We start from the raw sequence: 22,507 nt of genomic DNA on the forward strand, positions 1-22,507 counted from the left end.
TAAACACCTCGGTCCCCACCTAAACCTCAGCACACACAAAGAGCCACCGGCTCCGGCGACACCGCCCGGACACCTGGACCCCTCCCCAACACCTGAGACCCCTCCCGAACACCTGAGCCCCCCTCCCCGCCCTGGCACAGAGCGGCTCCGGCTGCCACGGAAGCATCCGGAGGCTCAGGCCTGGAGCTCTGTGTGGCCACCGTGGCCAGCGGCCGTGCCGGGGTCCCGGGGCGGGTGCGAGGGTCGGTGGCGAGGCGGGGTCCGGTGGCGATGCCGCGGTGCCGGGAGCTGCCATTGGCTGCGGCGGCCCCGCATTGGAGCCGCAGTCTCGGGCGAAGCCACGTCGCCGCGTCCGCAGCTGCGAGCGCCCGGCAGAGCGCCAGCGCGGCGGCAGGGGGGGCGGCGCCGGATCGGGAGGGAAAAGCCCAGAAAAAACAGAAAAGAGGGAAAAAAAAAAAAAAAAAAAAAAAAAAGACAAAAAAAAAAAAAAAAAGGAGGAGGGAAAGAAAAAAAAAAAAAAAAAAAAAGGAATAAAAAAAAAAAAATCCAAACCAACCAACCAACCCCCCCCCCCCCACCCCCCCCGCCCTCCCCTTTCCCTCTCCTCGTTGTGCACCCCCCCCCCCCCCCCTCCCTTCCCCGCCCCGGCTGCGCCCGCCCTCCCGTGCCGCTGCCAGCTCCCCCCGGCCCTCGGCTTCGCCGCGAGAGAAAACAGCCCGAAACAGCCGGAATTGCCGCCAAAAATCCCCCCGGCGGCCCCTGACGCCGCTGCCAAGACCCTCCCGTGTGTGGGGAGGGGGGAGGAGGGCAGCCGAGGGGGGTGGGAGCGAGTGAGGGGTGTCCTGGACCCCCGAGCGAGGAGTCGGGGGGGGGTCCACGAGAGACCCCGATGTCCGGGGTGGGGGTGTGGGGGGGGGAATTTTGGCATCCAGGTGGCCTCGGAGAGAACGCGCCGGATGGTTCTGGCAGGGGACCAGGCGGCTGGAAAGGGGAGACCCGGGCGTTTTGGGGGCACCGTGGCACGGGCAGGGGTGTCTGGCGCTGGAGGGGGGATCGTGGCACTCGGGGGGGAGTGGGGGGGGGGGGGAGCTGTGGTATTTTGGGAAGGGGGGGGGCGCGCAGAGGAAGCGCCCGCCCGGCCCTGCCCGCAGCCACGTGGAGCATCCAGGCGCTCCGGGCGGCTCGAGGGGAACCCGGGGCATTCGCCACCCCCCGCTCCCCACGCTCCGATCCCCCGCTCCCCACGCTCCGAACCGGGACCCCGACATCCCGGAGGGGGGGCTGGGGGTGGTCCCGGCTGGTTCCGTGGCCGATCGGTGCCGTTTGGCACCGCCGGACCGCGGCGTTCCCCGCATCCCCCCCGCCCCCTCCCCACACAGCCCGGCCCCGCTCCCTCCCCAGCGCGGACCCCTCGCCCCCCCCCCACCCCCCCAGCCCCGGTGGCCTCGTGCCAGCCCCGGGCCGGGGGGGCCCCGCGGTGCTTGCGGCGTCCAAGAAAGCTTTTTGTGGCCCATCAATAATTCAGGGCCCCCCCGGCCCGGCCAAGGGCTCCTCCATTATTGATGCCGCCGGCGACGGGGGGACACGGTGGGGGGGACACGGGGAGGGGGCTCAGCCCAGCACGGTCACACGGGGCTGCGGCAGCGCGACACGCAAAGCCACGCGTGCCCAGGTGTGTCACACGCGTGTGTGTCCCCCCCCCTCCTCGGTGTGTCCCCCACGCGTGTCACCCCCACACGGAGGCCAAGGGGGGGGTGGTGGTGGCTCCCCCTGCCCCGATTGCATCAGCCACGGCGCGGGGGCCACCTCGTTCACGCCTGGCACTCGCCACGCGCGGGTGATGCCTCTGTCCTCGTCACACCTGCGCCCCGTCACCCCTGTCACACCTGTGCCCCATCACACACCCGTGTCACACCTGTACCTTTTCATGTGTGTTCACACCTGCGCCACGCACGGCTCCTGCCAGCCCTGCACCGTGTGACCCGCTTGGCCATCCATCACCCCCCGTGGCCACCGGGGCCACCACGGGCCGGGTGGTGACAGCAACGGTGACACCGGGATGGTGCCAGCGACCCCGGGGATGGGCAGGGGGTGGCTCAGTGTGGCGGGGAAGGGACACGGGGGGACCCTCAGGGATGCAGAGGGACACTGAGGGGGACAAGGGAGGGGACACGGAGGGGATGCAGAGGATCCTGGCCCAGCCAGCAGCCGTGGCACCGACAACCAGAGCCTGAGGTTTCACCACGGAGGCCAAATCCGCTGCCAGGGGACACCGGGAGGACACCAAACCCAACCCGTGCCCGCTTGTCCCTTGCGGGCCGTGACACCTCCCGCTCCGGCCGCTCCCGGTAACAACCCCAGCGCCCAAAATCCACCGGTGGCACCGACCCAAAACCGCCCCGAAACGGCTGCGGAGGGGGGAAAAAAAAAAGGGCGGCACGAGGGGAGCGCGCACACGCGTGTGCCAGGCACGAGGGAGGCCGCGGGGTGGGGGGGGGGGGGGGGGTTTGGGGGGTGGTAAATTTTTGGGGGGGGGGGGCACACGAGCGTGGTGCTGGCGTGTCCCTGGCGCGTGCACACGCGTGTGCGGGGCGGGCGCCGAAGCTGCGAGAAGCGCCGCTGGCCGCCGGCCCAGACGCAACCGGCCGCCAAAACCGCCCCGAAAAGCGGGAGAAAAGGGCAAAGCCGGAGGGGGGACGGGGGGGGGGGACGGGGGGCGACAGCAACGCCCCGCAAATCGAGCTGGGGGGGGGGGGACACAGAGGGTGACCCGGGACAGCGCGGGGGGGATGGGACCCCTAAAGGGACCCCCGTGCCACAGCCCCCGAGTTGTGCCCTCCCCGAGAAGCGCACGGGGTTGCTCCTCCCCACGCGGCCCCCCACCCAAAAAGGGACTCACGGACCCCCCCCGACCCCAAAGCCCCCCCCCAGAATGAGGCGCCCCCCGGACTTGGTGGCCCCGCGCGGTTTCGCCCGTGTCCAGCCCCCGAAGTCGCCCCCCGGAACCTCCCGGCCGCGCTCTGAGGGATCCCGGAGCCACAACCCCGCACCGGGACCGGGGTCCCGCCCGTCCCGGCGGTGCCGAGGGCGCGAAACCCCCCCGGTAGAAGCGGCGGTCCCGTCCCCGGGGTCCCGCACCGAACCCCCCGCGCCCCCCGAGGGGTCCCCGAGGCACCGGGCCGGGGGTCCCGGGGCTCGGATCCGCCCCGCATCGAGGCAGAACCGGGAGCTCCCGCTCCGGGACGGCCGGACCGGACCGGCCCGATCTCGGTCCCCGCAGCCGCGGCCACAGCGGAGGGGTCGCCACCCCACCCATTACACCCCATTTATTTTATTTTGGGGGGGTGGGTGCAGCAGCCGATCGCGGCGAGCCGCAAAGGGCACCGGTCCAACCCCCCCCCCCCTCCCACCCCCGCCGTTACCGGGCGCCTCCCGGTCCCGGTCCCGGTCCCGGCCCCCGCGGTGCGGCCGTACCTGGGTGAGGCAATACGGGGAGTACATGGCGGCGGTGTCAGCCGCGGCGGGGCATGGCGGGGGGCTCCGGGGGGTGCCGGGGGGTCCCGGGGGTCCCGGTGCCGGCGGCGCGCGGGGAAAGTTTTGCCCGAAGTTGGCGCCCGCCGCACTTTTGCCGCGGGAAGCGCGCGCCGGCCACGCCCACCGGGGGGAGAGGCCACGCCCACTCGGGGGACACGCCCCACGTGGACGAGGACACGCCCAGTGCGGGGTTGGCACCGCCCATTCCTCCAGGGGACACGCCCGTGGTGGCACAAGCCACGCCCATGTCGGGATGGAGCGGGGGGGGGGACGCCAGGGGACACTTGGGGACACTTGGGGACACGGGGGGAGGTGAGGGGACAATCGGGGACACGAGGGGCACAGTGGGACCCACAGGAGGACATGGGGGACACGAGGGGCACAGGGGGGACACGAGGGGCACAGGGGGGACACGAGGGACACCGGGGGGACGTGGGGTGGCCGCCACCCTCTCTGCACCCCTCTCCCAGCAGCGCTGTGACCCCACAGGCCCTGAAGGTCCCCACAGGTGACAGTGACAGCGGCGGTGGCCGCGGTGGCAGCGCCGGTGACAGTGGCAGTGCACAGACAACGACAGGTCCAGGGCCAGCGCCGGTGGCTGTGTGGTGACAGTGACAGTGACAATGAGAGCCACAGGGACAGTGCCGTGGGGTGGGGACAGTGACAGTGCCATGGCGGTGCGGGTGACACTGGCGGTGACACAGTTATGGCAGTAGTGGTGACAATGACACTGGCGGTGACAGTGGCACAGCGATAGCACTGACGCGGTGATGGCAGTGACAGTGCCATGGCGGTGCGGGTGACACCGGCAGTGACACGGTGATGGCACTGACACGGTGATGGCAGTGACAGTGACAGTGCCAGTGCGGGTGACACTGGCGGTGACAGTGACACGGCGATGGCAGTGACACGGTGATGGCAGTGGTGGTGACAGTGCCACGGCGGTGCGGGTGACACTGGCGGTGACAGTGACACGGCGATGGCAGTGACAGTGACAGTGACAGTGGCGATGGCAGCGGCGGTGACGGCGGAGCCTCATCTGTCATTCCGGCTGCGGCCGCGTCCCTCCGCCATCTGTCACCACCCGGTGCCAGCGCTGGCACCGCCACCACCGCCACTGTCACCCCTTCGCTGCCGGAGCCTCCACCGCCCCCAGCCCCGCGGGGTGGCACGAGGGGGACGCGGCTTTGGGGACAAGAGGAGGGGACCCCAGGAGTGTCCCTGGGGGTGTCCCAGCCCCCCGTGGGTGGCACAGATGTGTCCCCCCCCCCCCACCCATAGCGGGGGACACAGGGGGACAAAACCCCCGCCCCGCCAGCACCGGGAGGGGACACCGGGCACAGGACACCGGGGACAGAGGGGACCCAAATCCTCGCGTCCGGGCGGCGCTCGGGGGCTGCCGAGCCCCCCCCGTGTGTCCCCCCCGTCCCCACCAGCTGCTCGGGGACCCCCCGCGCCAGATGTGTCGCTGTCACCGGCTGCGGCTGCAGATGGAGCCGGCGGGGGGTGGCGGGGGGGGACACGGCGATGTGACGGTGCCCGCACGGGGCGCGACACTCCCCGGCATGTCGCGACACGGCTTTTGGCGCGCTGCGAGCTGTCGCGATAGGCACGAGTGTCACCTGCCAGCCCCGCGGTGGGGACACAGGTGTCCCCACCCCAACCCCCCCCCCCCCGGCCAGGAAATTCGGGGCTGGGGGCAGCGGGACCCGACAAATGCGGGCAGCGCAGAATCCCCAAATTCGGGCGAAACCGCCCCGAAATGGGGCCCCCCTCCCGCTGGCCAGGTTTAGGGGGCCCCGGTTTCACCGGCCGAGGGGGAAATCGGGACCCCCGAGCCCCGCGGCCGGCGGGGGGGGAGCCGGGGGGTCCCAGCCCTTTGGAACCCCCCTCGCGAGGAGGCCCAGGAAAGCTTTTGGGGCGATTTCGGGGGATTTTGGCTCAGCTTCGCGGCAGATTTTCGGCGGCTGCCGAGGCCTGGAAGCCATTAGGGCTCCCCCCCCCCCCCCCCCCGCCCGCCCCCCGCCCTCTCCGCGGCCCCCGGAGCTCCCGCCAGGGCGGGCAGGGGGGGCCCCGACGTTCCGGGGGCCGCGGCCCCCCCGAGGGGCCCCGCGAGGAGCGGCCCCGCCGCCCGGCAGCCCCCTCCTCATTTCTCCCGTTACCCTCTCCCCGTTCCCCGCCTCGGCCCCTCCCGAGGGGGGGGATCCCGGTGATGGGGGGGGGGATCCCGGTGATGGGGGGGGGTCCGGAGGGCGGGCGGCGGGCACGGAGGGGTTAACGGCGCCCAGCGCTTGGCAGCGGCCCCGGGCTTGGCGGCGGCTGAAAAGGTTTGGGGGGGTTTAGGGGGGGGTTTAGGGGGGGTCCGCCCCCAGCCCAGCCCCCCCCCACGGGGAGGAGCCGAGGGGTCGCTGGCAATGCGCCCCCCGCCCCCCTCCCGGTGCCGTTTTGGGGTGGCAGCTGCCCCACGGAGGAGCCGAATTTCCCCACGGGGGTCCCTAAAACCCTCCCGGGACCCCCGGGATGAGCCAGCGCCGCTCGTGGGACCCCCCTCGGTGTTCCCCGGTTCCCCCCCGGTGTTCTCCGGTCCCCCCCCACCCCGAGCACTCACGGGACGCTGCTCCCATGGCCCCCCCCCCCCCGAGCCCCCCTGGACTCCCCTGAACTCCCCCGCGGTGATTCGGTCCCGGAAAGGCCCCGGGACCCTCCGGTGCCCCCTGACGCCCCCCGGGTCCCCCCGCGACCCCCGGCCCGGGGCGCCCCCGCTCAGGCCCCGCCCTCCACCCTGGTAGCCACGCCCACAAACCACACCCCAGCGCTGACCCCGCCCCATTTAACCCCGCCCCACTTTAACCCCGCCTACTTTAACAGCGCCCCTTCGCTCCCGCCCGACTTCCGCCCGCGCCTTCAGCCGTTTTGCGTCACTTCCGGCGCGCGCTCAAGATGGCGGCGCCCTTGCGACGGGCGCTGCTGGCGCTGGGCCCGGCCCGGTCCCGTCTCTCGGTGCCGGTCCCGGCCCCGGCGCGGCCCTACCGGGCGGATCCGCTGCGCCGCCGCCCGGGCCCGGCTCCAGCCGACCCCGAGGACCCGCGGGCGGCCGCGCGGCGGTTCGGGCGGCTCGGGGAAGCGTCGGGGGTGGAGGTGTGGCGGCTGTGGCCGAGCCCGGAGCAGCTGCGGGAGGCGGAGGAGGAGGAGCGCGAGTGGGACCCGCCGCTGCGGGATGTGGAGGCCGTGCTGGATCAGAGGGAGCGGGAGGAGGCGCGGCGGAGAAAGGAGAGGTGGGGCTGGGAGCACCGGGCCCGTTCTGCCCGGCGCTACCGGGAGAACCGGGAAAGGGGCTTTGGGGGTGGCTTCACGGTGTCCCCGTTTTCGTGCCCAGGGAGGAGCTGGTGGCCCGCAGCCTGGCGGCGATGCCGGCCCGCGTGGCCGCGTGGCGCCGGGAGCGGGAGGCGCTGCGGGAACGGGCGCGGGCGGACGCGGCGCGGCGGCAGCGGCTCCTGGCCGAGGCTGGGCTGGGGGGGCTCCCGCGGCCCGGGACCCCCGCCCGCGCCTCTGCCCGAGCCCAGGAGCTGCTGGACGAGATGGAGCGGCAGCAGCGGCGGGAGGAGAAGCGGCGCCGGCGGCAGGAGCGGGAGGAGGCGGCTCGGAGCGCTTTGGCCGCGGCGGAGGCGGCGGCGGCTGCACGGCCGCTCCCGGGAACCACCCCGGAGGGCGAGGAGACGACCCCCAGAACCCCCGGGGACACCTCCTGACCCCCCGCTCCTTGTCCAGAGACCACCGGGACTGTCCCCCGAGCTCCCCCCAGGAGCTGCTCCTCCCCAGTTCCCCTCTCCAGAAAACGAGGACACCCCCAAAAATGGGTTTAAAACTCTGCATTTAATCTCTTTGCCGCCAGTTCTGGTTGTTCTGCGGCGCCGCCCCTCCCTCCCCCACCCTCCCTTCCCCGGGGCCTGACAGGGAGGGGGGGGGTCAGGTTTTTTTTTTGGGGAGGGGAGGGGGGGGGCAAGGAGAAAAGCGGGTGCTGAGACCCCCCCCCTCCCCAAAGCAGGGAGGGGCTCCCCCTGCTCCCGGGATGGGGGGGGGGCCGGGCTGGGGATCCCCAACTCCCCCGAGGCTCCGGGGTAGGAGGGGGGGATGGGTCAAACTGCATCCTTACCCCTCCCCCACACAGCGTGGGACCCCCCCCCCAGAGGCAAAAGGAGCCCCCCCCCAGGTCGGGGGGAGGGCTGGGGGGGTCCCTCAGTCGTCGTCGAAGTTCTGGCTGAGCAGGAAATTGGCCGCCAGGTTCTCGTTCTTCTCGCAGGCGAAGTAGGCCTGGATCACCAGGCTCTCGGGAAAGCCCAGCGCCTTCAGCTGTGGGCACCGAGGGGTTAAACCCGGGCTCCTGCGCCCCCCAAAACGGCACGGCCCAGCCCTGGTGACCCTGACCCCACCAACCCTGAGCCCTTCTGGTGTCACCTCTTGTCCCCTTGAACCCTGACCCCTAATATTTCCCATTTCCCCTTCACTCTGTGCCCTAAAGAATTCATTTCCCATCAGTTTTTAATTGTGGGTGCTAATAAGAGCACCTGAGCTATATTAGCTCTGGGCCCTGCTGCCAGCACCGCCCACAAACGTTAATTAGGAGTTTTTAATTAATGCCATTTGAGCCCCTGCCACCCCAGTGCCCTGCTCACCCTCTCTATGGCTTCTTTCTCCTGCGGGGTCACCTGGATGTAATTCATCTGGGGGGACTCGTCCCCGATGGCTCCCACCTCCCCCTCCAGCTCGCCCAGCTCGCCCAGGGGCTCGTTCAACATCTGGATGAACTGCTCCTGGTGCTGGCTGATTTGCTGGGGGGATGGCGAGGGGGTGTGGTCAGCCCAGGTGGGGTCCTGGGTGGGCTTAGGGGGGCTCTGGGTGGGTTTGGGGGGTATCAGGGTGGGGTTTGGGGGTGTCAGGGTGGGGTTTGGGGGTGTCAGGGTGGGTTTAGGGGGTATCAGGGTGGGTTTGGGGGTGTCAGGGTGGGTTCAGGGGGTGTCAGGGTGGGGTTTAGGGATGTTAGGGTGGGTTTGGGGGTATCAGGGTGGGGTTTAGGGATGTCTGGGTGGGTTTAGGGATGTCTGGGTGGGTTTAGGGGGTGTCAGGGTGGGTTTAGGGGGTATCAGGGTGGGTTTGGGGGTGTCAGGGTGGGGTTTAGGGAAGCTCTGGGTGGGTTTAGGGGGTGTCAGGGTGGGATTAGGGGGTGTCAGGGTGGGTTTAGGGGGTATCAGGGTGGGTTTGGGGGTGTCAGGGTGGGGTTTAGGGAAGCTCTGGGTGGGTTTAGGGGGTATCAGGGTGGGTTTGGGGGTATCAGGGTGGGTTTGGGGGTGTCAGGGTGGGGTTTAGGGAAGCTCTGGCTGGGTTCAGGGGGTGTCAGGGTGGGGTTTAGGGATGTCTGGGTGGGTTTAGGGGGTATCAGGGTGGGTTTGGGGGTATCAGGGTGGGTTTAGGGGGTGTCAGGGTGGGTTCAGGGGTATCAGGGTGGGTTCAGGGGGTATCAGGGTGGGCTTTGGGGGTACCTGCAGCAGCTGGGGGTTCTCCTGGCCCAGTTGCTGCAGCAGGGCTGGGAGCAGAGCCGGGTTCTGCTGGATCACCTGGCGCATGTTCTGGAACTGGGGCTGCTCCCGCAGGAATTCCAGCGGGTTCTCACCTGTGGGGTGTGGCTGACAGGTGAGACCACACCCTTTGCCTCCCCCAAAGCTTGGATGGGGTGGGGTCACCTGGACCCACTCCGCCCTCCGAGACCACACCCTAAGGTGGGCGTGGCTCACCCAGACCACACCCCAAATAATGAATAATGTTATTTGCTTGGCTCCACCCACCAAGGGGGCGGAGTCTCCGGAGGTGTGGCCACCCAGCCACACCCTCCAATGGGGCGGAGTCTCCGAGGGTGTGGCCACTTGGCCACACCCATTTTCCGAGCCCCTCCCACTGACCTTCGGGCGGGGCCTGCTCCGCAGGGCGGGACTCCTGCACCGGCGGGCGCTCGGGCTCGGGGCTGCCAGGGATGCCCTGGGGAGGGGGCACAAGAGGGTCAGGGGCACCTCCAGGACCCCCCCAGCACCCCCTGAACCCCCCCTTCGCATTAGCTAAACAATTAACAATTAGATAATCAGGATTTTCGCAGCATAACGCAATAATCCCACGAGCATTATTGGAGCTGGAGCTGCCCCCTCAGCCCCCCCAAAGCCCCCCCAAAGCCCCCCCGGCGCGCCCCCCTCACCGTGAGCAGGTACTCCACGGCACGGTGGGGGTTGTTGTAGCTGGCCCTCAGCGCGGCCACCACGCGCTCGCGCTCGTAGCCCATGGACACGATCTCCGACAGCATCGTCTCGTACTCCGAGCCTGTCACTGCACGACCCCCGTCCCCAAAATCAGCTGGGAGGGACCCCCCAACCAACCTCCCGCTCCCCTCCCTTTCAAATGTGTCCCCCCCAGCCGTTGGCACCCCATGGCAGTGATGGGTTGGGACCCCTCCGGCCCCAAAATCAAATTTTTCCCGAATTTCAGCGAGTGGGAGACACCGAAAATCTCTTCCTTTTGGCCTCACAAGTGAGGCCCCCAAACCTCAAACCCCCATCCCAGCCCCAAGTTCGCCCCAGACCCCCCTCAGGACCCCCCTCGGGACCCACCGAGGGTGGAGGCGGCGTCGGCCGAGCGTCCGGAGCTGCCCGGGGGGGGAACGGAGCTGCAAATCCCGAAAAAAAAAAACAAAAAACAATCCGAGAGAAAGCTCAAAACCTCCTGTGACCCCCCCAAAAACCTCCTGTGACCCCCCAAAAATCCCTGTGAATCTCCAGAACAGCCTCCCCCCAACCCTCCTGGTGCTCTCACACCAAATCTCAACCAACGACCCCCACAAAGTTTTCTCCTGTCCCTTAAATCCACCCCAGACCCCACGATTCCCCCCCTAAAACCCCACAAAATCTGATTAAACGACCCCTCCCACCTCTCAATTCCCCCTCCCCAATACTGCAGCCCCCCATAAACGCCCTCCTGACCCCCCCCGGCCCCACAATCTGATTAAATCACCCCCAAAATCACTCCTGGCCCCCCCAAGCCCCACAATCTGATTAAATCACCCCCCAAAATCACTCCTGGCCCCCCCAAGCCCCACAATCTGATTAAATCACCCCCCCAAAATCACTCCCGGCCCCCTTTACCCAGCAGCAGGCTCGGCCAGGGTGAGAGCAGGGGGGTCCTGGGCCGGGGGCTCCTCGCTGGGGGCGGCCGGAGGGGGGGGGGCAGCGTCGGCGGCCGGGGGGGGCCCTGGGGGGGCTGCGGGGGGCTCCGAGGGGGCTCCGGCCTCGGGGGCTGCCGAGCCCAGCGCTGACTTGGCCTGAGGAGGAGGAGGAGGGGGTTGGGGATGTCCTGGGACCACCCCCTCCCCCCAAAAATGGCCCCCAAGGGACTTGGAACCTTCAAGCCTACCTGGAGACCCCAAAATCCCTCCCAAGGGATCCCCGGAATGACCCGAGACCCCTCAGACCCTCCAAACCCTCCACAGGGTTTGCCCAAATGACCCCAAGACCCCTCAGACTCTCCCAGGGCACCCCCAAAACCCACCCAGAGACCCCTCAGGCTTCACCCAAATGATCCTAAGACCCCTCAGACCCTCCAAACCCTTCACAGGGACCCCCAAATCCCTCCCAGAAACCCCTCAGGCTTCACCCAAATGGCTCCAAGCCCCCTGAGACTCTCCAGACCCTCCACGGGGACCCCCAAAACTCTCCCTCCCCCCACCCAGGGTTCCTCTCAGACCCTCTGGAGACCCTCCCCCGGGGAGGGGGGGGGTTTCACCTTGGTCACCATGACCACCACGAAGTTTTTCTCGTCGATCCGGTACTCCCGGATCGGGACATCGTCGCTCAGGATCTTCCCGGCGTAAATGAGTTTCTGTCCCGCCACGGGAAAGGCATCGCTGCCCTTCTCAGCCTCAATCTTCTCCTTCAGCGCCCGCACCTGCGGCCAGGATGGGCTCAGGGCACCCGAAAAACAGTTCCCCCAAAACTGGATTTGAGGGGCAGGGATAAATCCCAAATATTCCTGAGGAATTTTCTTAAATCGTCTCCCCAAACGATCGCTCTTGAGCTGCCCCTAAAGGCGGGGGGATCTCAGGGTGTCCCCCCTAAAAAATCCAGACAGTGACGCCTCTCGAGTTTCTCCCCTCAAAACCAGGGATGGAAAGACGCGGAGTTTCCCCGCCAGATCCCCCTCACAAAATTGGGAGTGGGGGGATACGGAGCCCCCCGAGTGAGGCCACTCGCTTCTCCCTCACATGGGGGACCCCCAAAAAGAGGAGAGAACCCCCCGAAAACGGGGAGGGCGGCAGCACACGGAGCTGCCCCCCTTGGCTGGCATCTATGGCTTCGCTCCCCCCAAATGAGACGAGGGGCACACGGTGACGCCCCCCGGTTGTGCCCCCGCCAAAAGGGGGGTACGGGGGACACGGCGACCCCGCCCCCCCCCTCACCCAGCTCCATCCTGGCCCTGGCGAGTGCCGGGAGGGTCCGGACCCCTCCCTTAGGCAGGCGCGGGGTGAGGGCGCGGGGGGAGCGAGCTCCGGGCCCATCCCCAGCCCGGCCCCGCCCGCGCCCCCCGCGGGGGCTCCGCCGCGGCCTCACCGTCTCGTGCGGCTCCATGCGGATCTTGAAGGTTTGCTGCTGCAGCGTCTTCAGCGTCACGGTCACCGCCATGGCGGGACGGGGACGGGGCGGCGGCGGCTCCTCCCGGCGGCCCCACAACATGCAACTCACGCCGCCGCCATCTTAGGCGGCCCCGCCGCTTCCGCCGCGGCGCCGGAAATGCGTCACGGCGCCCGCGCGCGCGCCTCTCTCCCGCGGTCCCTCTCACGTCACGTGACACCGGAACGGTCGCGCGGGGGCTATCCCTGGTCACGTGGCACAGGAGATGGGCTAATTAATGCTTCGTGAGTCACGTGACGCCGGAAAAAACCGCGCGCGGGCCGCTCTCCGTCACGTGACACAGGCGAGGGTTTTTAAAGAGCGGGACCGCCCGCGGTCACGTGACGAGCGCGGCGGCACAAAATGGCGGCGGCCGCAACATGGCGCGGGCGGAGGGGAAGGAGGAATAAAGAGAAGGAAGCCGCGGCGCCGGGACGATCGTTAATTTAATAGAAACCGGATCGCGACACCCCCGTACAGTCCCGTGCGACACCGCCGGTGTTTCCCCCCCACCGCACCCTCCCCACCCCCGGCGCTGGTCCTGAGTCCTCGCCCCGAAGGGCGCCCGGTGCCGGTTCGGTCCCGGCCGTGCCGGTTCGCTCCCGGCGCGGTCGCGGCTTCCCCGGGCCCGCGGGCGGCGGCGCCCATAGAAAAGAGTCCAGGTCTCACAGAGACAGAACGGTCCCGCCGCGGGACCCTCACAGCTCGTCCCGCGGGGCCGCCTCCGCCTCCTCGGGCTCGGCCTCGGGCTCCTCCTCATCCTCGTCCTCCTCGTCCCCATCGCCCTCATCGTCCCCTTCCTCTTCTTTCTGCTGCTTCTCCTCCTCCTCCTGCTTCTTCCGTTGCTCCTCGTCCTGCTGCTCCTTCATCTTCCTCTCTGCGTCCTGCAGGAGGGGGGTGGGGAGGTCACCGGGGGGGGGTCACCGAGGGTCCTGGGGGGGCTCACAGGGGGTCTCGTCCCCTCCCTTACCTTGGTGGCCCCCCAAGTCTCATTCCCGATCTCCTCTGCCAGCTTCTCGTCGTCCGTGATCAGGAAGTTGTCAAAGATGGTGCCTGACTTCACCTGTGGGGATGGGCGAGTCAGGGGGTCCTAGAGCTCCTTGGGACCCCCCGAGGCCCTCCCAGGACCCCCCCTCACCTGCCAGAGGTCGAGGCCGATGACCCCGAAGCTGTCGTAGGAGTAGAGCAGGGGGTCGGGGCTGTACTCGGGGTTGTCGATCTCGGGTGCACCCACTTGCCCTTGTAGTCGGGGTTGTCGATCTGCTGCGGCCTCCACTCGCCCTGGGGGGGCGACAAAACGGGGTTCAGAGAGGGCACAGCCCCTTCCCCAGCCCCCCCTAGCCCCCTGCAGGCCCCCCAGAACTCACCTTGTACTCGGGGTTCTGGATCACGGGGGGCTCCCACTCCCCGTCCATCTCCTCGTCCCAGTCCTCTGGTTTCTTGGCGTCGGGGTCTGGGATGTGCTCGGGTTTGTCCCAGTCCTGGAAAAGAAGGTCAGGAAGGGTCAGGGGGCTGCTATGACCTCCCGGGATGGTGGCACAGACCTCTCCGAGTTCCCTGAATCCCACAGTTCTCACCCAGTCCCTCTCAGAGTCCCGCTATTCTCCCTCTAATCCTGACAGAAGCTTTTTACAACCCCCCCCTAAATCTCCTAGAGACTCCTAAGTTACTCCCACAGCTCCCAGAAAGCCCCCAGAGCTCCCTTAGCCCCCCAAATCCCATCAGGGCACCACCACAATGCACCCCAGAGCCCCCCTGGACCCCCTCCCCACCTCAGGCTTGGTGTCCTCGGGGTCATCGATCTTGGCCCGCTCGTCCCAGTCGTCGGGTTTCTTGGCCTCGGGGTCCTTGATCTTTTTTGGGGGCAGGAAATCCCAATCCTCCTCCAGGCTCCCCGACTCCACGCGGGCATTGTCGATCTTCACCTCGTAGGTGTTGTCCGGCCTCACCACCAGCGTGTACAGGTGGGTGAACTCGTCATCCTGGGGACACGGGGGGAGGGGGGCTCAGCAGGGCTGGAAACGCCCCCCCGTGGGGGACAGCAGGACCCCCCCAAACCACCCCCCCACACACCCACCTTGCAGCGAATATCTTTATTGATCAGCACGTTCTTCCCTTTGTAGTTAAAGATCACGTGGACCTTCTTGGTGCCAGGGCCGCAGATGTCAGGACCTGGAGCGGGGGGGCACACGAAGGGTCAGGGAAGGGGGGTTGAGACCACCCTGAAATGGGCTAAAAAAAACCAAAATAAAGCAGGAACACCCACCAAACATGATGTTGTACTCGGAGTCGCCGTGCATGTCCTCCTGGTTCAGGCTGGCAGGGAAGAGCTTCACGTAGCCACCGCCACAGTCGATGTTCTGCTCGTGCTTCACCGTGAACTGCACCACCAGCGTCTTGTCACGGTTGCTGAAGGGCTCGAAGCGCGAGGACAGGGCGTAGAACCGGGCGTCCTGGCTCGTCTGGATCCCTGCGCGACGTGGGGTGCGCTGAGCAACGGGGAGGGAACCACACCCCCCCCTCCTCGAGGTCCTCCCCCCACCTGCCACGACCCCACCGGCCCCGCTCACCTTTGTCCTTGTCGGCGTCGCCGTAAAACTTCCCGGCGGTGAGCACGAAGCGCCCGTAGTCGGGTTTGTGCTTGGATTCCACCCACCGGCGGGTCCAGGCGTCTGCGAGGGGGGGGGAGTGTCAGGATCCTGGACTCCTCCAGGAAGGTCCCCCCTGCACCCCCAAAGAGCTCAGGGCTTGGGCAGGTTCCTTGCAGGATGGATTTGGGGTTCTAGGGGGAAGCGAGGTTTCCCCAGAGGCTCCTCTCCATGCGGGTGCTGTGCTCCTCACAATCCTTTTCCTGCTCCTTTCCCCTCTTATCCTGCTCTACCTGCCCAGCTCTGCTCGAGGGCTGCCCCTGAGGTCCCCGACTCTATCCCTCAGGTGACCCCCACCTTTGCTGGCCCAGGGAGACACCCCAGCACCCTCGTCCTCCCTGTCCCGACACCCACTCACTCCCCACACGTGAGGAGCGGCCTCCTGCCATCCCCTGTCACCTCAGAGAGCACGGGGCCTGTGCTCCCCCCCATTCTCTGCCCTCACAGAACACAGAAAAATCCCTTCCTTTTTCCCCCTTAGAGATCACAGGAGGGTCCCCCCGATTCTCTCCTCATAGTATAGAGAAAGGTCCCCCCGTTCTTTCCTTAAATCACTCCATTGTCCCCTCACAAAACACAGGGAGAGGGGGGACACACACGCAATTCTCTTCCCTCAGAAAATACATGGGAGCAGCCCCTTTCTCCCCTCAAAAGTCATAGGGGGTGCTACCATTCTCTCCTCTCACAGATTACAGGAGGATCCCCCCATTTTCCCCTCAGAAAAGAGGGGGTGATCCCTCCATTCTCTCCCCTCACAAAACACAAGAGGGTCCTCCCATCCTGTCTCCCCTCAGACGCCCCCCAGCCTCCTCAGGCACCGCCCCCCCAAGCCCTTAACCTCAGGAGCCCCCCCCTCAGGCCCCGCCCTCAGGGACCCCCGCCCGGCCCCTCCCTCACCTCCATCCCCGAACTCCTCGCGGAAGAACTGGGTGGGGCCGGCGGCCGCCAGGAGGGCTCCGAGAAGGACGGGGGCGAGGACGCTGAGGGGGCTCATGGCGAGGGATCAGGGCACACTCGCTCCGTCCGTCCCGGCCCGGCGCCGCCCGGCACTGCGGAGGGGGGAGGAGGTGCCGCGGCTTTTTATATGCCCGCCGCCCCTCGCCCCGCCTCCGCCGCGGTGCCATTGGCCCGAGCCCGCGCGCGGCCCTCTCCCATTGGCCGCCCGCCCGCCCGCCGGCGGCGACGGCGCCCCCGAACGTTGGCGTCCCAGATGGCCGCTTCCCATTGGCTGAGCGCGGAGGCCAATGAGGAGCGACCACGCGTTCGGAGGGAGACGCCCCCCCGCCCCCTGCCTCGCTCCGGGGGTCACGTGGGGCACGCGCTCTTAAAGGGACAGGCCTGGGAGTGGAGGGGGGGAAAGAAATTGAAGGGGAAATTGCGAATATGGGGAGGGAGCACTGGAGACGCGGGGTATGGGAGTCTCCTACTCGTCTTTGCCTTTGTACAGCGCCGTGAAAGGGTGATGATGTCATTGGTTAAGTGATGGTACAGCAGGTGTGAACACAAGGAAGGTGAACCCAGGCTGCGGGTCTCTAATGAAGGTCTGGACTGTAACAGCCCGCTGGGGTCCGTGGTGGAGCCACTTCGCACCTCATGATGTCATTGTGCAGCCTCGGGATGTCACGGCGCCCCCCTGCAGCCACCTGTGCCACCACGCCACACTCAACATGGCGCCCACCACGCTTAGCACGGGGTCTGCGCCACACCCAAGATGGTGAATACGCCGCTCCCTCCTCCAGGTGTGGCAGAGGCACTTCCGGCAGACCCGAGAGCACTTCCGGCGGCTCCGGGCTCACTTCCGGCCATGGCGCCCAGCGTGGCTGAGCGGCTCCTGGAGCGGCTGGACCAGGCCGGGGCTTCTGGGGGGCTCTGCAGCATCGAGGCCGCCGCCGAGCTCGGAGTCGACCACCAGACGCTCGTGGGCGCCGTCAAGAGCCTGCAGGCGCTGGGCGAGGTGCGGGCACCGGGGCCGGGGCGCGGGGGAGCCCCCGGGAGCCGCTGGCATTGCTGATCCCGGTGCCGCTGCAGGTGATCGAGGCGGAGGCGCGGACGGCAACGCGATGGGAGCTGAGCCCCGAGGGCGAGGAGGTGCTGCGGGACGGCAGCCCCGAGGTGCGGCTGTTCCGGAGCCTCCCCGAGGAGGGGCTGCCCCAGGGCGAGGCCATGGTGGGTACCGGGGGCACCGGAGGGAGGGGAACCGGCGGTGGGCTCCGCCTCACTCGTTCCGCTGTGTCCCCGCAGAAGCTGCCCGGAGGCTCCTTGGGCTTCAGCAAGGCCATGGCCAACAAGTGGGTGCGCCTGGATAAGGGAGCGCCCGGCGGTCCCCGCGTTCTGCGCGCCGTGAGTGGCCCGGAGGGAACGGGCGGGGGTCCCCGAGAACTGGGAGTGTCCTGAGGAGGGGTCTGGGGGTCTCCGGTAACCGAGAATGTCCCGGGGGGGGATGTCGAGGGTCCCTGTTGGGCTGTGCCCAGCCCTGGGGTCTCCCCGTGCCCCCCCAGGTGCCCTCGGTGCAGGACACGGTGCAGGAACACCTGGGGCAGGTGAGGACGGGAGGGGCCCAGGCCCTGCCCGAGCGGGACCGCACGGAGCTCAAGAGGAGGAAACTGCTCCTGGAAACGTGAGTGGGGCAAAATAAATTGACAAATTAATAAATTAATATTTATTGCTGCTAAATTGCGTAATTCTATTCATTAATCAGTGCTTTGTTCCCCATTTGGTTGTTGATTTATCGGGTTTCATTTTAGCTTCATCCATACTCTTTAGTCCTTTTGTTATCTGTTGGTCGGGCAGGGAATATCCAAATTTCCGGGTTTTGGTTTTTCCCGGTATTTTCTGATTATTCTGTCCTTGAAAGGCCATAAATTTAAAGCCCCAGCTGCCCCATTTTCAAACCCTTTTGGTTTTGTTTACTGCAGTTTGTCCCAGCAAAACCAACCTTTGAATGATTTAACCGTGCAACGAGAGGCTCCTTGCCTTGACAAATACAAATCCCTGAGTTGACCGTTAGTGGAATTAGCGTTAATTAAATCAACCGGCGAAGAATTAGCCGGGGGGCCCTGGGTCGTTCCCAAGGGAATGATGGAATTCCTGCCCCCCCTGCAGGACCCTCAAGTCCTACTGGATCCGCAAAGGCAGCGCCTTCAGCACGGCCGTGGCGCGGCCGGAGACGGAGCTGACCCCGGAGATGATCGCCACGTACGTGTGTCCCCCCAGCCCCCACGACCCCCCAGGACCCTCTGTGAGCTTGGCCTGGCCGTTCCATGGCCCCTGACCCCCTCCTGCAGGGGCTCCTGGCGCCAGCTGCCCTTCAAACCCTACAACTTCTCCTCCCTGGGGCTGCCCCCGGCCTGCGGCCACCTGCACCCCCTGCTCAAGGTGCGCTCGGAGCTGCGCCAGATCTTCCTGGAGATGGGGTGAGTGAGGGGGCCTGGGGGGGGGGCTCAGGGAAGGTGGGGATGGAGCTCTCCCCCCATCCTGAGGTGGAGCTGGCCCCCAGGTTCACGGAGATGCGCACGGATAATTTCGTGGAGAGCTCCTTCTGGAACTTTGACGCGCTCTTCCAGCCGCAGCAGCACCCGGCTCGTGACCAGCACGACACTTTCTTCCTGCTGGGTGAGTGCTGGGGGTGGGGGGGGGGTCACAGGGACCTGCTGACCCCTCCTTGGGACCCCTCTGACCCCCCCCAGAACCCCCTGACCACCCCACACCCCTCTGATCCCTGAAATCCTTCTGACCCTTAAACCCCTCTGACCCCTCTCAAAGTCCCCCCTCACCTTTTTTGCCCCCCCCCCCAGACCCCGCTGAAGCCCCCCAGTTGCCCCCTGGCTACTACACCAAGGTGAAGAAAGTGCACTCGCAGGGAGGCTATGGCTCACAGGGGTGAGACCCCCAACCCCAAGGGCGATTCAGGGGGGGTCCCTTATGTGTCCCCCACCCCCCTGAACCCCCTTTTTGGCCCCCACCAGCTACAGGTACGAGTGGAAGGTGGAGGAGGCACGGAAGAACCTGCTGAGGACCCACACCACATCGGCCAGTGCCCGTGCCCTGTTCCAGCTGGCACGGCAGGTCTGGGGACTTTGGGGGGGTTCTGGGGGCCTCGGCAGGGTCTGAGGGGTTTGGGGGCCTCGGCAGGGTCTGGGGGCGTATGGCCATGAGGGGGAACAGAGGATTTTTTTGGGAGCATTAGCAGGTTTGGGGTGTCAGTGAGATTTGGGGTGGTCAGAGCAGTTCAGGAGTCTCAGCGTCGTTCGGAGGGGTTCAGGAAGCCCAGAGCGATTTGAGGGGGATCAGAGCAGTTGTGGGGCAGTCCGGGGGGGTCCCACCTGCCCCCCCATCCGTGTGTCCTCCCCCCCCCCACCTCAGGAGAAGTTCAGCCCCGTGAAATATTTCTCCATCGACCGCGTGTTCCGCAACGAGAGCCTGGACGCCACGCACCTGGCCGAGTTCCACCAGGTCGAGGGGGTCGTGGCCGACCGGGGGCTCACCCTGGGCCACCTCATGGGCACCCTCCGACAGTTCTTCACCAAGCTGGGTACACGGGGGGCACTGGGGGGGCACCCCGAACCCTTCTGACCCCTCGTGTGCGCCCCCCTGACCCCCCCCCCCCGTGTGCCCCCAGGGATCTCCCAGCTGCGTTTTAAACCCGCCTACAACCCCTACACGGAGCCCAGCATGGAGGTGTTCAGCTACCACGAGGGTGAGGGGGGATCCTGAGGGGGTCCCCATTTACAGCAGGGACGTCTTGGGGGGCTCCTCTTATAGCTGGGGGTCCCCTTAGAGCGAGGTTTGGGGGTGGGGATCAGCCTGACCTGGAGTTCCTCCCCGGAGTGAGGGGAGCACTCTGGGGTTCCAGTATTTGGGGGAGGGGGTCTTTGGGGTGCCCCGTCTCATCCTCGCTTACCCCCCCCCTCGCCCCCCAGGGCTGAAGAAATGGGTGGAGGTGGGAAACTCGGGGGTCTTCCGCCCCGAGCTGCTGCTGCCCATGGGGCTCCCCGAAAACGTCTCTGTCATCGCCTGGGGGCTCTCTCTGGAGCGGTGAGTGGGGGGTCACCTGTGGGGGGGGGACCCCACTGTGGGCCCAGCCCGTCTCCCCCACCCACTAACCCCCCCCCCCCTCCATCGCCCCATCTCCCCCAGACCCACCATGATCAAATACGGCATCAAGAACATCCGGGAGCTCATGGGGCACCGCGTCAACCTGCAGATGGTCTACGACAGCCCCATGTGCCGCCTGGACGTGTGACACACCCCCACACCCCCCGGGGGTCCCCTCTTTTTAGGGAGGGGGTCCCCACCCCCAATAAAGCCCCGTGCTCTGTCGTGCCTGTGTGTGTGTGTGCGTGCTGGGGAAGGGAACCTGTGTGGGGCGGCGCTCGGGGAGAGTTTATTATCACCTCATGGCGTCGCACGGCGTCGGTGAAGCCGAGGCCTTCCCGGGACCCCCCGAGGCCTTCCCGGGACCCCCCGAGGCCTTCCCGGGACCCCCGAGGTTTTCCCGGAGCCTCCCGGGCTCCTCCGGCTCTTCCCGCCTTTCCCTTTTGTGGTCGGCGATTGGCCCGCGCAGCTGCCAATTATGCCCTGGGCCCCCTTAATGCTCCAATCAGCAGCGCCGGGGTGTGAAGGACGGGCGCTGATTGGGCGCCGGCGGTGCCCGCCCAGCAGGCCCCCCGTGAGGGCGGTGTGGTGAGCGGCGGCCGAGGGTCCCGCGATCGGGGCCCCCGCGCCCCCAGCCCACCCCGGCGACCCCGGCCCGGCCCGGGCTTAGTGTCCCCAATCCACCCGCGGGATCCAGCACGGCCTCCGAGACCCCGGCCCGGGTTTAGTGTCCCCAATCCAGCGCCGGTACCTTCATCTGGGCCGGGCCTTGCACCCCCAGCCCATTCCCGGAACCCGGCCTGGGGTCGGGGCTGTACCGGTCCCAACTCGGGCGTCCTTCCCCTGCAGCTCCTCGGGGCCGGGATGTCACGGGAGGAGCCTGAGAGTCCCGAGCCAGAGGCGGCGGCAGGGGACGGCCCCATCTCGGAGGAACTGAGTGGGGATGAATCCCACGGCAAAGACCCGGACAGGTACCGGCTTCACCCTGCGCCGATATTTTGAGTGTAAGTGGAGGAAAAAGAGCGGAGAGAGATGCAACAGCCCGCCAGGCAGTGCGGGGAGGGATGACACAAGTGTCACCACGAGTCACAATGTTAATTAGATGGTAATTATTAATTAACGGGACTGGCAGGGTTGTAGCAGGGCAGAGCCTGGGCCTGTCGCCGTGGATGCGGGACCCTCACAGGGTGCACACCCGTGATGAGGGGTCCCTGTCCCCGTGTAATCCATTCCCGTGACGGGGCAGGGATGTCCCTCACCCTGTCCCCGTGGGGTTTGTGCCCCTCTCAGGGTGATCCCTGACCCCGTGTGACCCATGGCGGGGGTCCCTGTCCCCGTGGGGGTCCATGGGCTGTCCCCCACCCCTCCCCGGTGGGGTGCACACCCCTGACAGAGCGTCCCACGTTCTGGCCCAGGCCGTGTGAGGAGCCAGTGCTGGGCCACCGCTCGTCCCTGTATTTCGCCTCGCTGGATGCCACCATGGAGGGGCTGCAGCGGCGGGCTCGGGACATCTGCAGCCGCCTCGCCGAGAGCCGCCAGGAAGACCAGACGGTGCTGAGCGGCTTCAGGGAGAGCTTCCTGCTGAAGGTAAGCCTGCGAGGTCCCCCTCCTTCCCCCCCGGGGCACGGGGAATCGCGTTATTCCGCCCCGCTTGGTGAGAGAGAAGGGAGACAGAGCCCGGGTGGGGAGGCAGCTGCGGAGCTCAGCCGGGGGGAGCCCCCCGAGCCCCCGCGGGGGTGGCCGCAGCTGCCTCCGGCCCCGCTTCGAGCGGCCCCCGATGTCCCCCCCTTGTCCCCACGCTGCCCTCGCTCCGGACTTCGCTCCCGCCGATGTCTCCGCAGCCGGGAGGGGGGGTCCTGCTGGGGAGGGGTCCCCAGACCCCCTCGCAGATGGCAGCCCGGCCTGGCAGCTGCGGCCCGCGCTGACCCGGCGCTCGGTGGCCACCTCGACCGGCTCTGCGGCTACCGGGGCGCAGCTGGCGGAGGCCGGGCCAGGCCGGGAGCGGTGCCAGAGCAGGAGGGCGCAGCTGCCCCCCCGGCCCCGGGGACGGCGGCCGTGCCAGCACCGGGACGAGCCGCGGCCCCGCTCGGGCAGGTCTCAGAGCTGACGGAGCAGCTGGAGGAGCAGCTCTTCCACTCGTACGGCTTCCACAACAAGCTGATCCAGCAGCGGCTGCAGGAGCTGGACGAGGTGATGGAACGTGTGGAGGAGGTGCAGGCCGAGCTGCGCTGCATCTGCTGCGCCGTAGAGGCGGCTTATCAGGATCTCTGCCTGCAGCCCGAGGCCTGAGGGCACCCCCTGACCTGAGCAGGACCCCCCCCTCCCAAAACCCACGAGACCGCAGGGCTGTGCCGGGCCAAAGGAGGATTTTGGCCCCAAAGAGCTTTTTTGTTGCTGTTGCTGTTGGTGGTTGGAACAAATAAAGGGCTGAAGCCGGCCCAAAAGCTGAACGTGGGGGGGGGGGGCTGTGCTGGGCTGGGACCCCCCCGAGGGCAGCGCTGGGTCCTGGCAGGTTAATTAACGCTGACG

General features: G+C 67.4%; 5 protein-coding genes across 6 annotated transcripts; 3 read left to right on the forward strand and 2 right to left on the reverse strand.

Moving 5' to 3' along the window:
* The first annotated feature begins 6,439 nt into the window (after positions 1-6,439).
* On the forward strand, positions 6,440-7,415 carry GADD45GIP1 (GADD45G interacting protein 1). Its single transcript, XM_014892272.2, has 2 exons — positions 6,440-6,809; positions 6,911-7,415. Exons 1-2 carry the CDS (start codon positions 6,475-6,477, stop codon positions 7,281-7,283), a joined length of 708 nt encoding a protein of 235 aa, XP_014747758.2. The 5' UTR covers positions 6,440-6,474; the 3' UTR covers positions 7,284-7,415.
* RAD23A (RAD23 nucleotide excision repair protein A) lies at positions 7,389-12,344 on the reverse strand. The gene is made up of 9 exons (XM_014892273.2): positions 12,177-12,344; positions 11,353-11,514; positions 10,716-10,891; positions 10,185-10,240; positions 9,776-9,903; positions 9,489-9,564; positions 9,072-9,202; positions 8,208-8,363; positions 7,389-7,884 (listed from the first exon to the last, which is right to left on the reverse strand). Exons 1-9 carry the CDS (start codon positions 12,297-12,299, stop codon positions 7,771-7,773), a joined length of 1,122 nt encoding a protein of 373 aa, XP_014747759.1. The 5' UTR covers positions 12,300-12,344; the 3' UTR covers positions 7,389-7,770.
* A 320-nt stretch (positions 12,345-12,664) lies between these two features.
* CALR (calreticulin) lies at positions 12,665-15,936 on the reverse strand. The gene is given in 10 exon segments (XM_014892298.2): positions 12,665-13,120; positions 13,207-13,299; positions 13,375-13,460; positions 13,463-13,517; positions 13,604-13,717; positions 14,009-14,218; positions 14,314-14,408; positions 14,503-14,706; positions 14,807-14,908; positions 15,782-15,936. Coding segments are annotated over 10 exon segments (1,242 nt in total). The 5' UTR covers positions 15,879-15,936; the 3' UTR covers positions 12,665-12,934.
* Positions 15,937-16,277: 341 nt separating this feature from the next.
* Positions 16,278-20,203, forward strand: FARSA (phenylalanyl-tRNA synthetase subunit alpha). The gene is made up of 13 exons (XM_088154978.1): positions 16,278-16,838; positions 16,913-17,050; positions 17,126-17,224; positions 17,383-17,501; positions 17,987-18,079; positions 18,169-18,297; positions 18,381-18,496; positions 18,679-18,763; positions 18,850-18,949; positions 19,247-19,415; positions 19,503-19,580; positions 19,804-19,918; positions 20,021-20,203. The coding sequence occupies exons 1-13, from the start codon at positions 16,596-16,598 to the stop codon at positions 20,124-20,126; spliced, it is 1,590 nt and encodes a 529-aa protein (XP_088011104.1). The 5' UTR covers positions 16,278-16,595; the 3' UTR covers positions 20,127-20,203.
* A 117-nt stretch (positions 20,204-20,320) lies between these two features.
* SYCE2 (synaptonemal complex central element protein 2) lies at positions 20,321-22,415 on the forward strand. Of its 2 annotated transcripts, XM_088154989.1 has the most exons (4): positions 20,321-20,949; positions 21,394-21,565; positions 22,073-22,168; positions 22,256-22,415. In XM_088154989.1, the coding sequence occupies exons 1-4, from the start codon at positions 20,843-20,845 to the stop codon at positions 22,265-22,267; spliced, it is 387 nt and encodes a 128-aa protein (XP_088011115.1). In that variant the 5' UTR covers positions 20,321-20,842; the 3' UTR covers positions 22,268-22,415. The 2 variants fall into 2 exon arrangements, with proteins under 2 accessions (XP_088011115.1, XP_088011114.1); XM_088154988.1 differs by having other exon boundaries at positions 22,073-22,415.
* The last annotated feature ends 92 nt before the right edge of the window (positions 22,416-22,507 follow it).

Source organism: Sturnus vulgaris, chromosome 33 (assembly GCF_052056855.1).
Source record: "Sturnus vulgaris isolate bStuVul1 chromosome 33, bStuVul1.hap1, whole genome shotgun sequence".
Taxonomy (NCBI): Eukaryota; Metazoa; Chordata; class Aves; order Passeriformes; family Sturnidae; genus Sturnus; species Sturnus vulgaris.

What these genes read in the sequence shown, in the direction of transcription:
- RAD23A (XM_014892273.2), bottom strand. Translation starts at nt 12,299, where the DNA reads ATGTTGTGGGGCCGCCGGGAGGAGCCGCCGCCGCCCCGTCCCCGTCCC. An exon ending in GCATGGAGCCGCACGAGACG is followed by an intron (nt 11,515 to 12,176) that starts GTGAGGCCGCGG and finishes TCCTGGCCGCAG; the next exon opens with GTGCGGGCGCTGAAGGAGAA. An exon ending in CGACGCCGCCTCCACCCTCG is followed by an intron (nt 9,904 to 10,184) that starts GTGGGTCCCGAG and finishes GGGGTCGTGCAG; the next exon opens with TGACAGGCTCGGAGTACGAG.
- SYCE2 (XM_088154988.1), top strand. Translation starts at nt 20,843, where the DNA reads ATGTCACGGGAGGAGCCTGAGAGTCCCGAGCCAGAGGCGGCGGCAGGG. An exon ending in CACGGCAAAGACCCGGACAG is followed by an intron (nt 20,950 to 21,393) that starts GTACCGGCTTCA and finishes GTTCTGGCCCAG; the next exon opens with GCCGTGTGAGGAGCCAGTGC. An exon ending in GGGAGAGCTTCCTGCTGAAG is followed by an intron (nt 21,566 to 22,072) that starts GTAAGCCTGCGA and finishes CCGCTCGGGCAG; the next exon opens with GTCTCAGAGCTGACGGAGCA.
- GADD45GIP1 (XM_014892272.2), top strand. Translation starts at nt 6,475, where the DNA reads ATGGCGGCGCCCTTGCGACGGGCGCTGCTGGCGCTGGGCCCGGCCCGG. An exon ending in GCGCGGCGGAGAAAGGAGAG is followed by an intron (nt 6,810 to 6,910) that starts GTGGGGCTGGGA and finishes TTTCGTGCCCAG; the next exon opens with GGAGGAGCTGGTGGCCCGCA.
- FARSA (XM_088154978.1), top strand. Translation starts at nt 16,596, where the DNA reads ATGGTGAATACGCCGCTCCCTCCTCCAGGTGTGGCAGAGGCACTTCCG. An exon ending in GTCCCCGCGTTCTGCGCGCC is followed by an intron (nt 17,225 to 17,382) that starts GTGAGTGGCCCG and finishes GTGCCCCCCCAG; the next exon opens with GTGCCCTCGGTGCAGGACAC. An exon ending in ACCCCGGAGATGATCGCCAC is followed by an intron (nt 18,080 to 18,168) that starts GTACGTGTGTCC and finishes CCCCTCCTGCAG; the next exon opens with GGGCTCCTGGCGCCAGCTGC.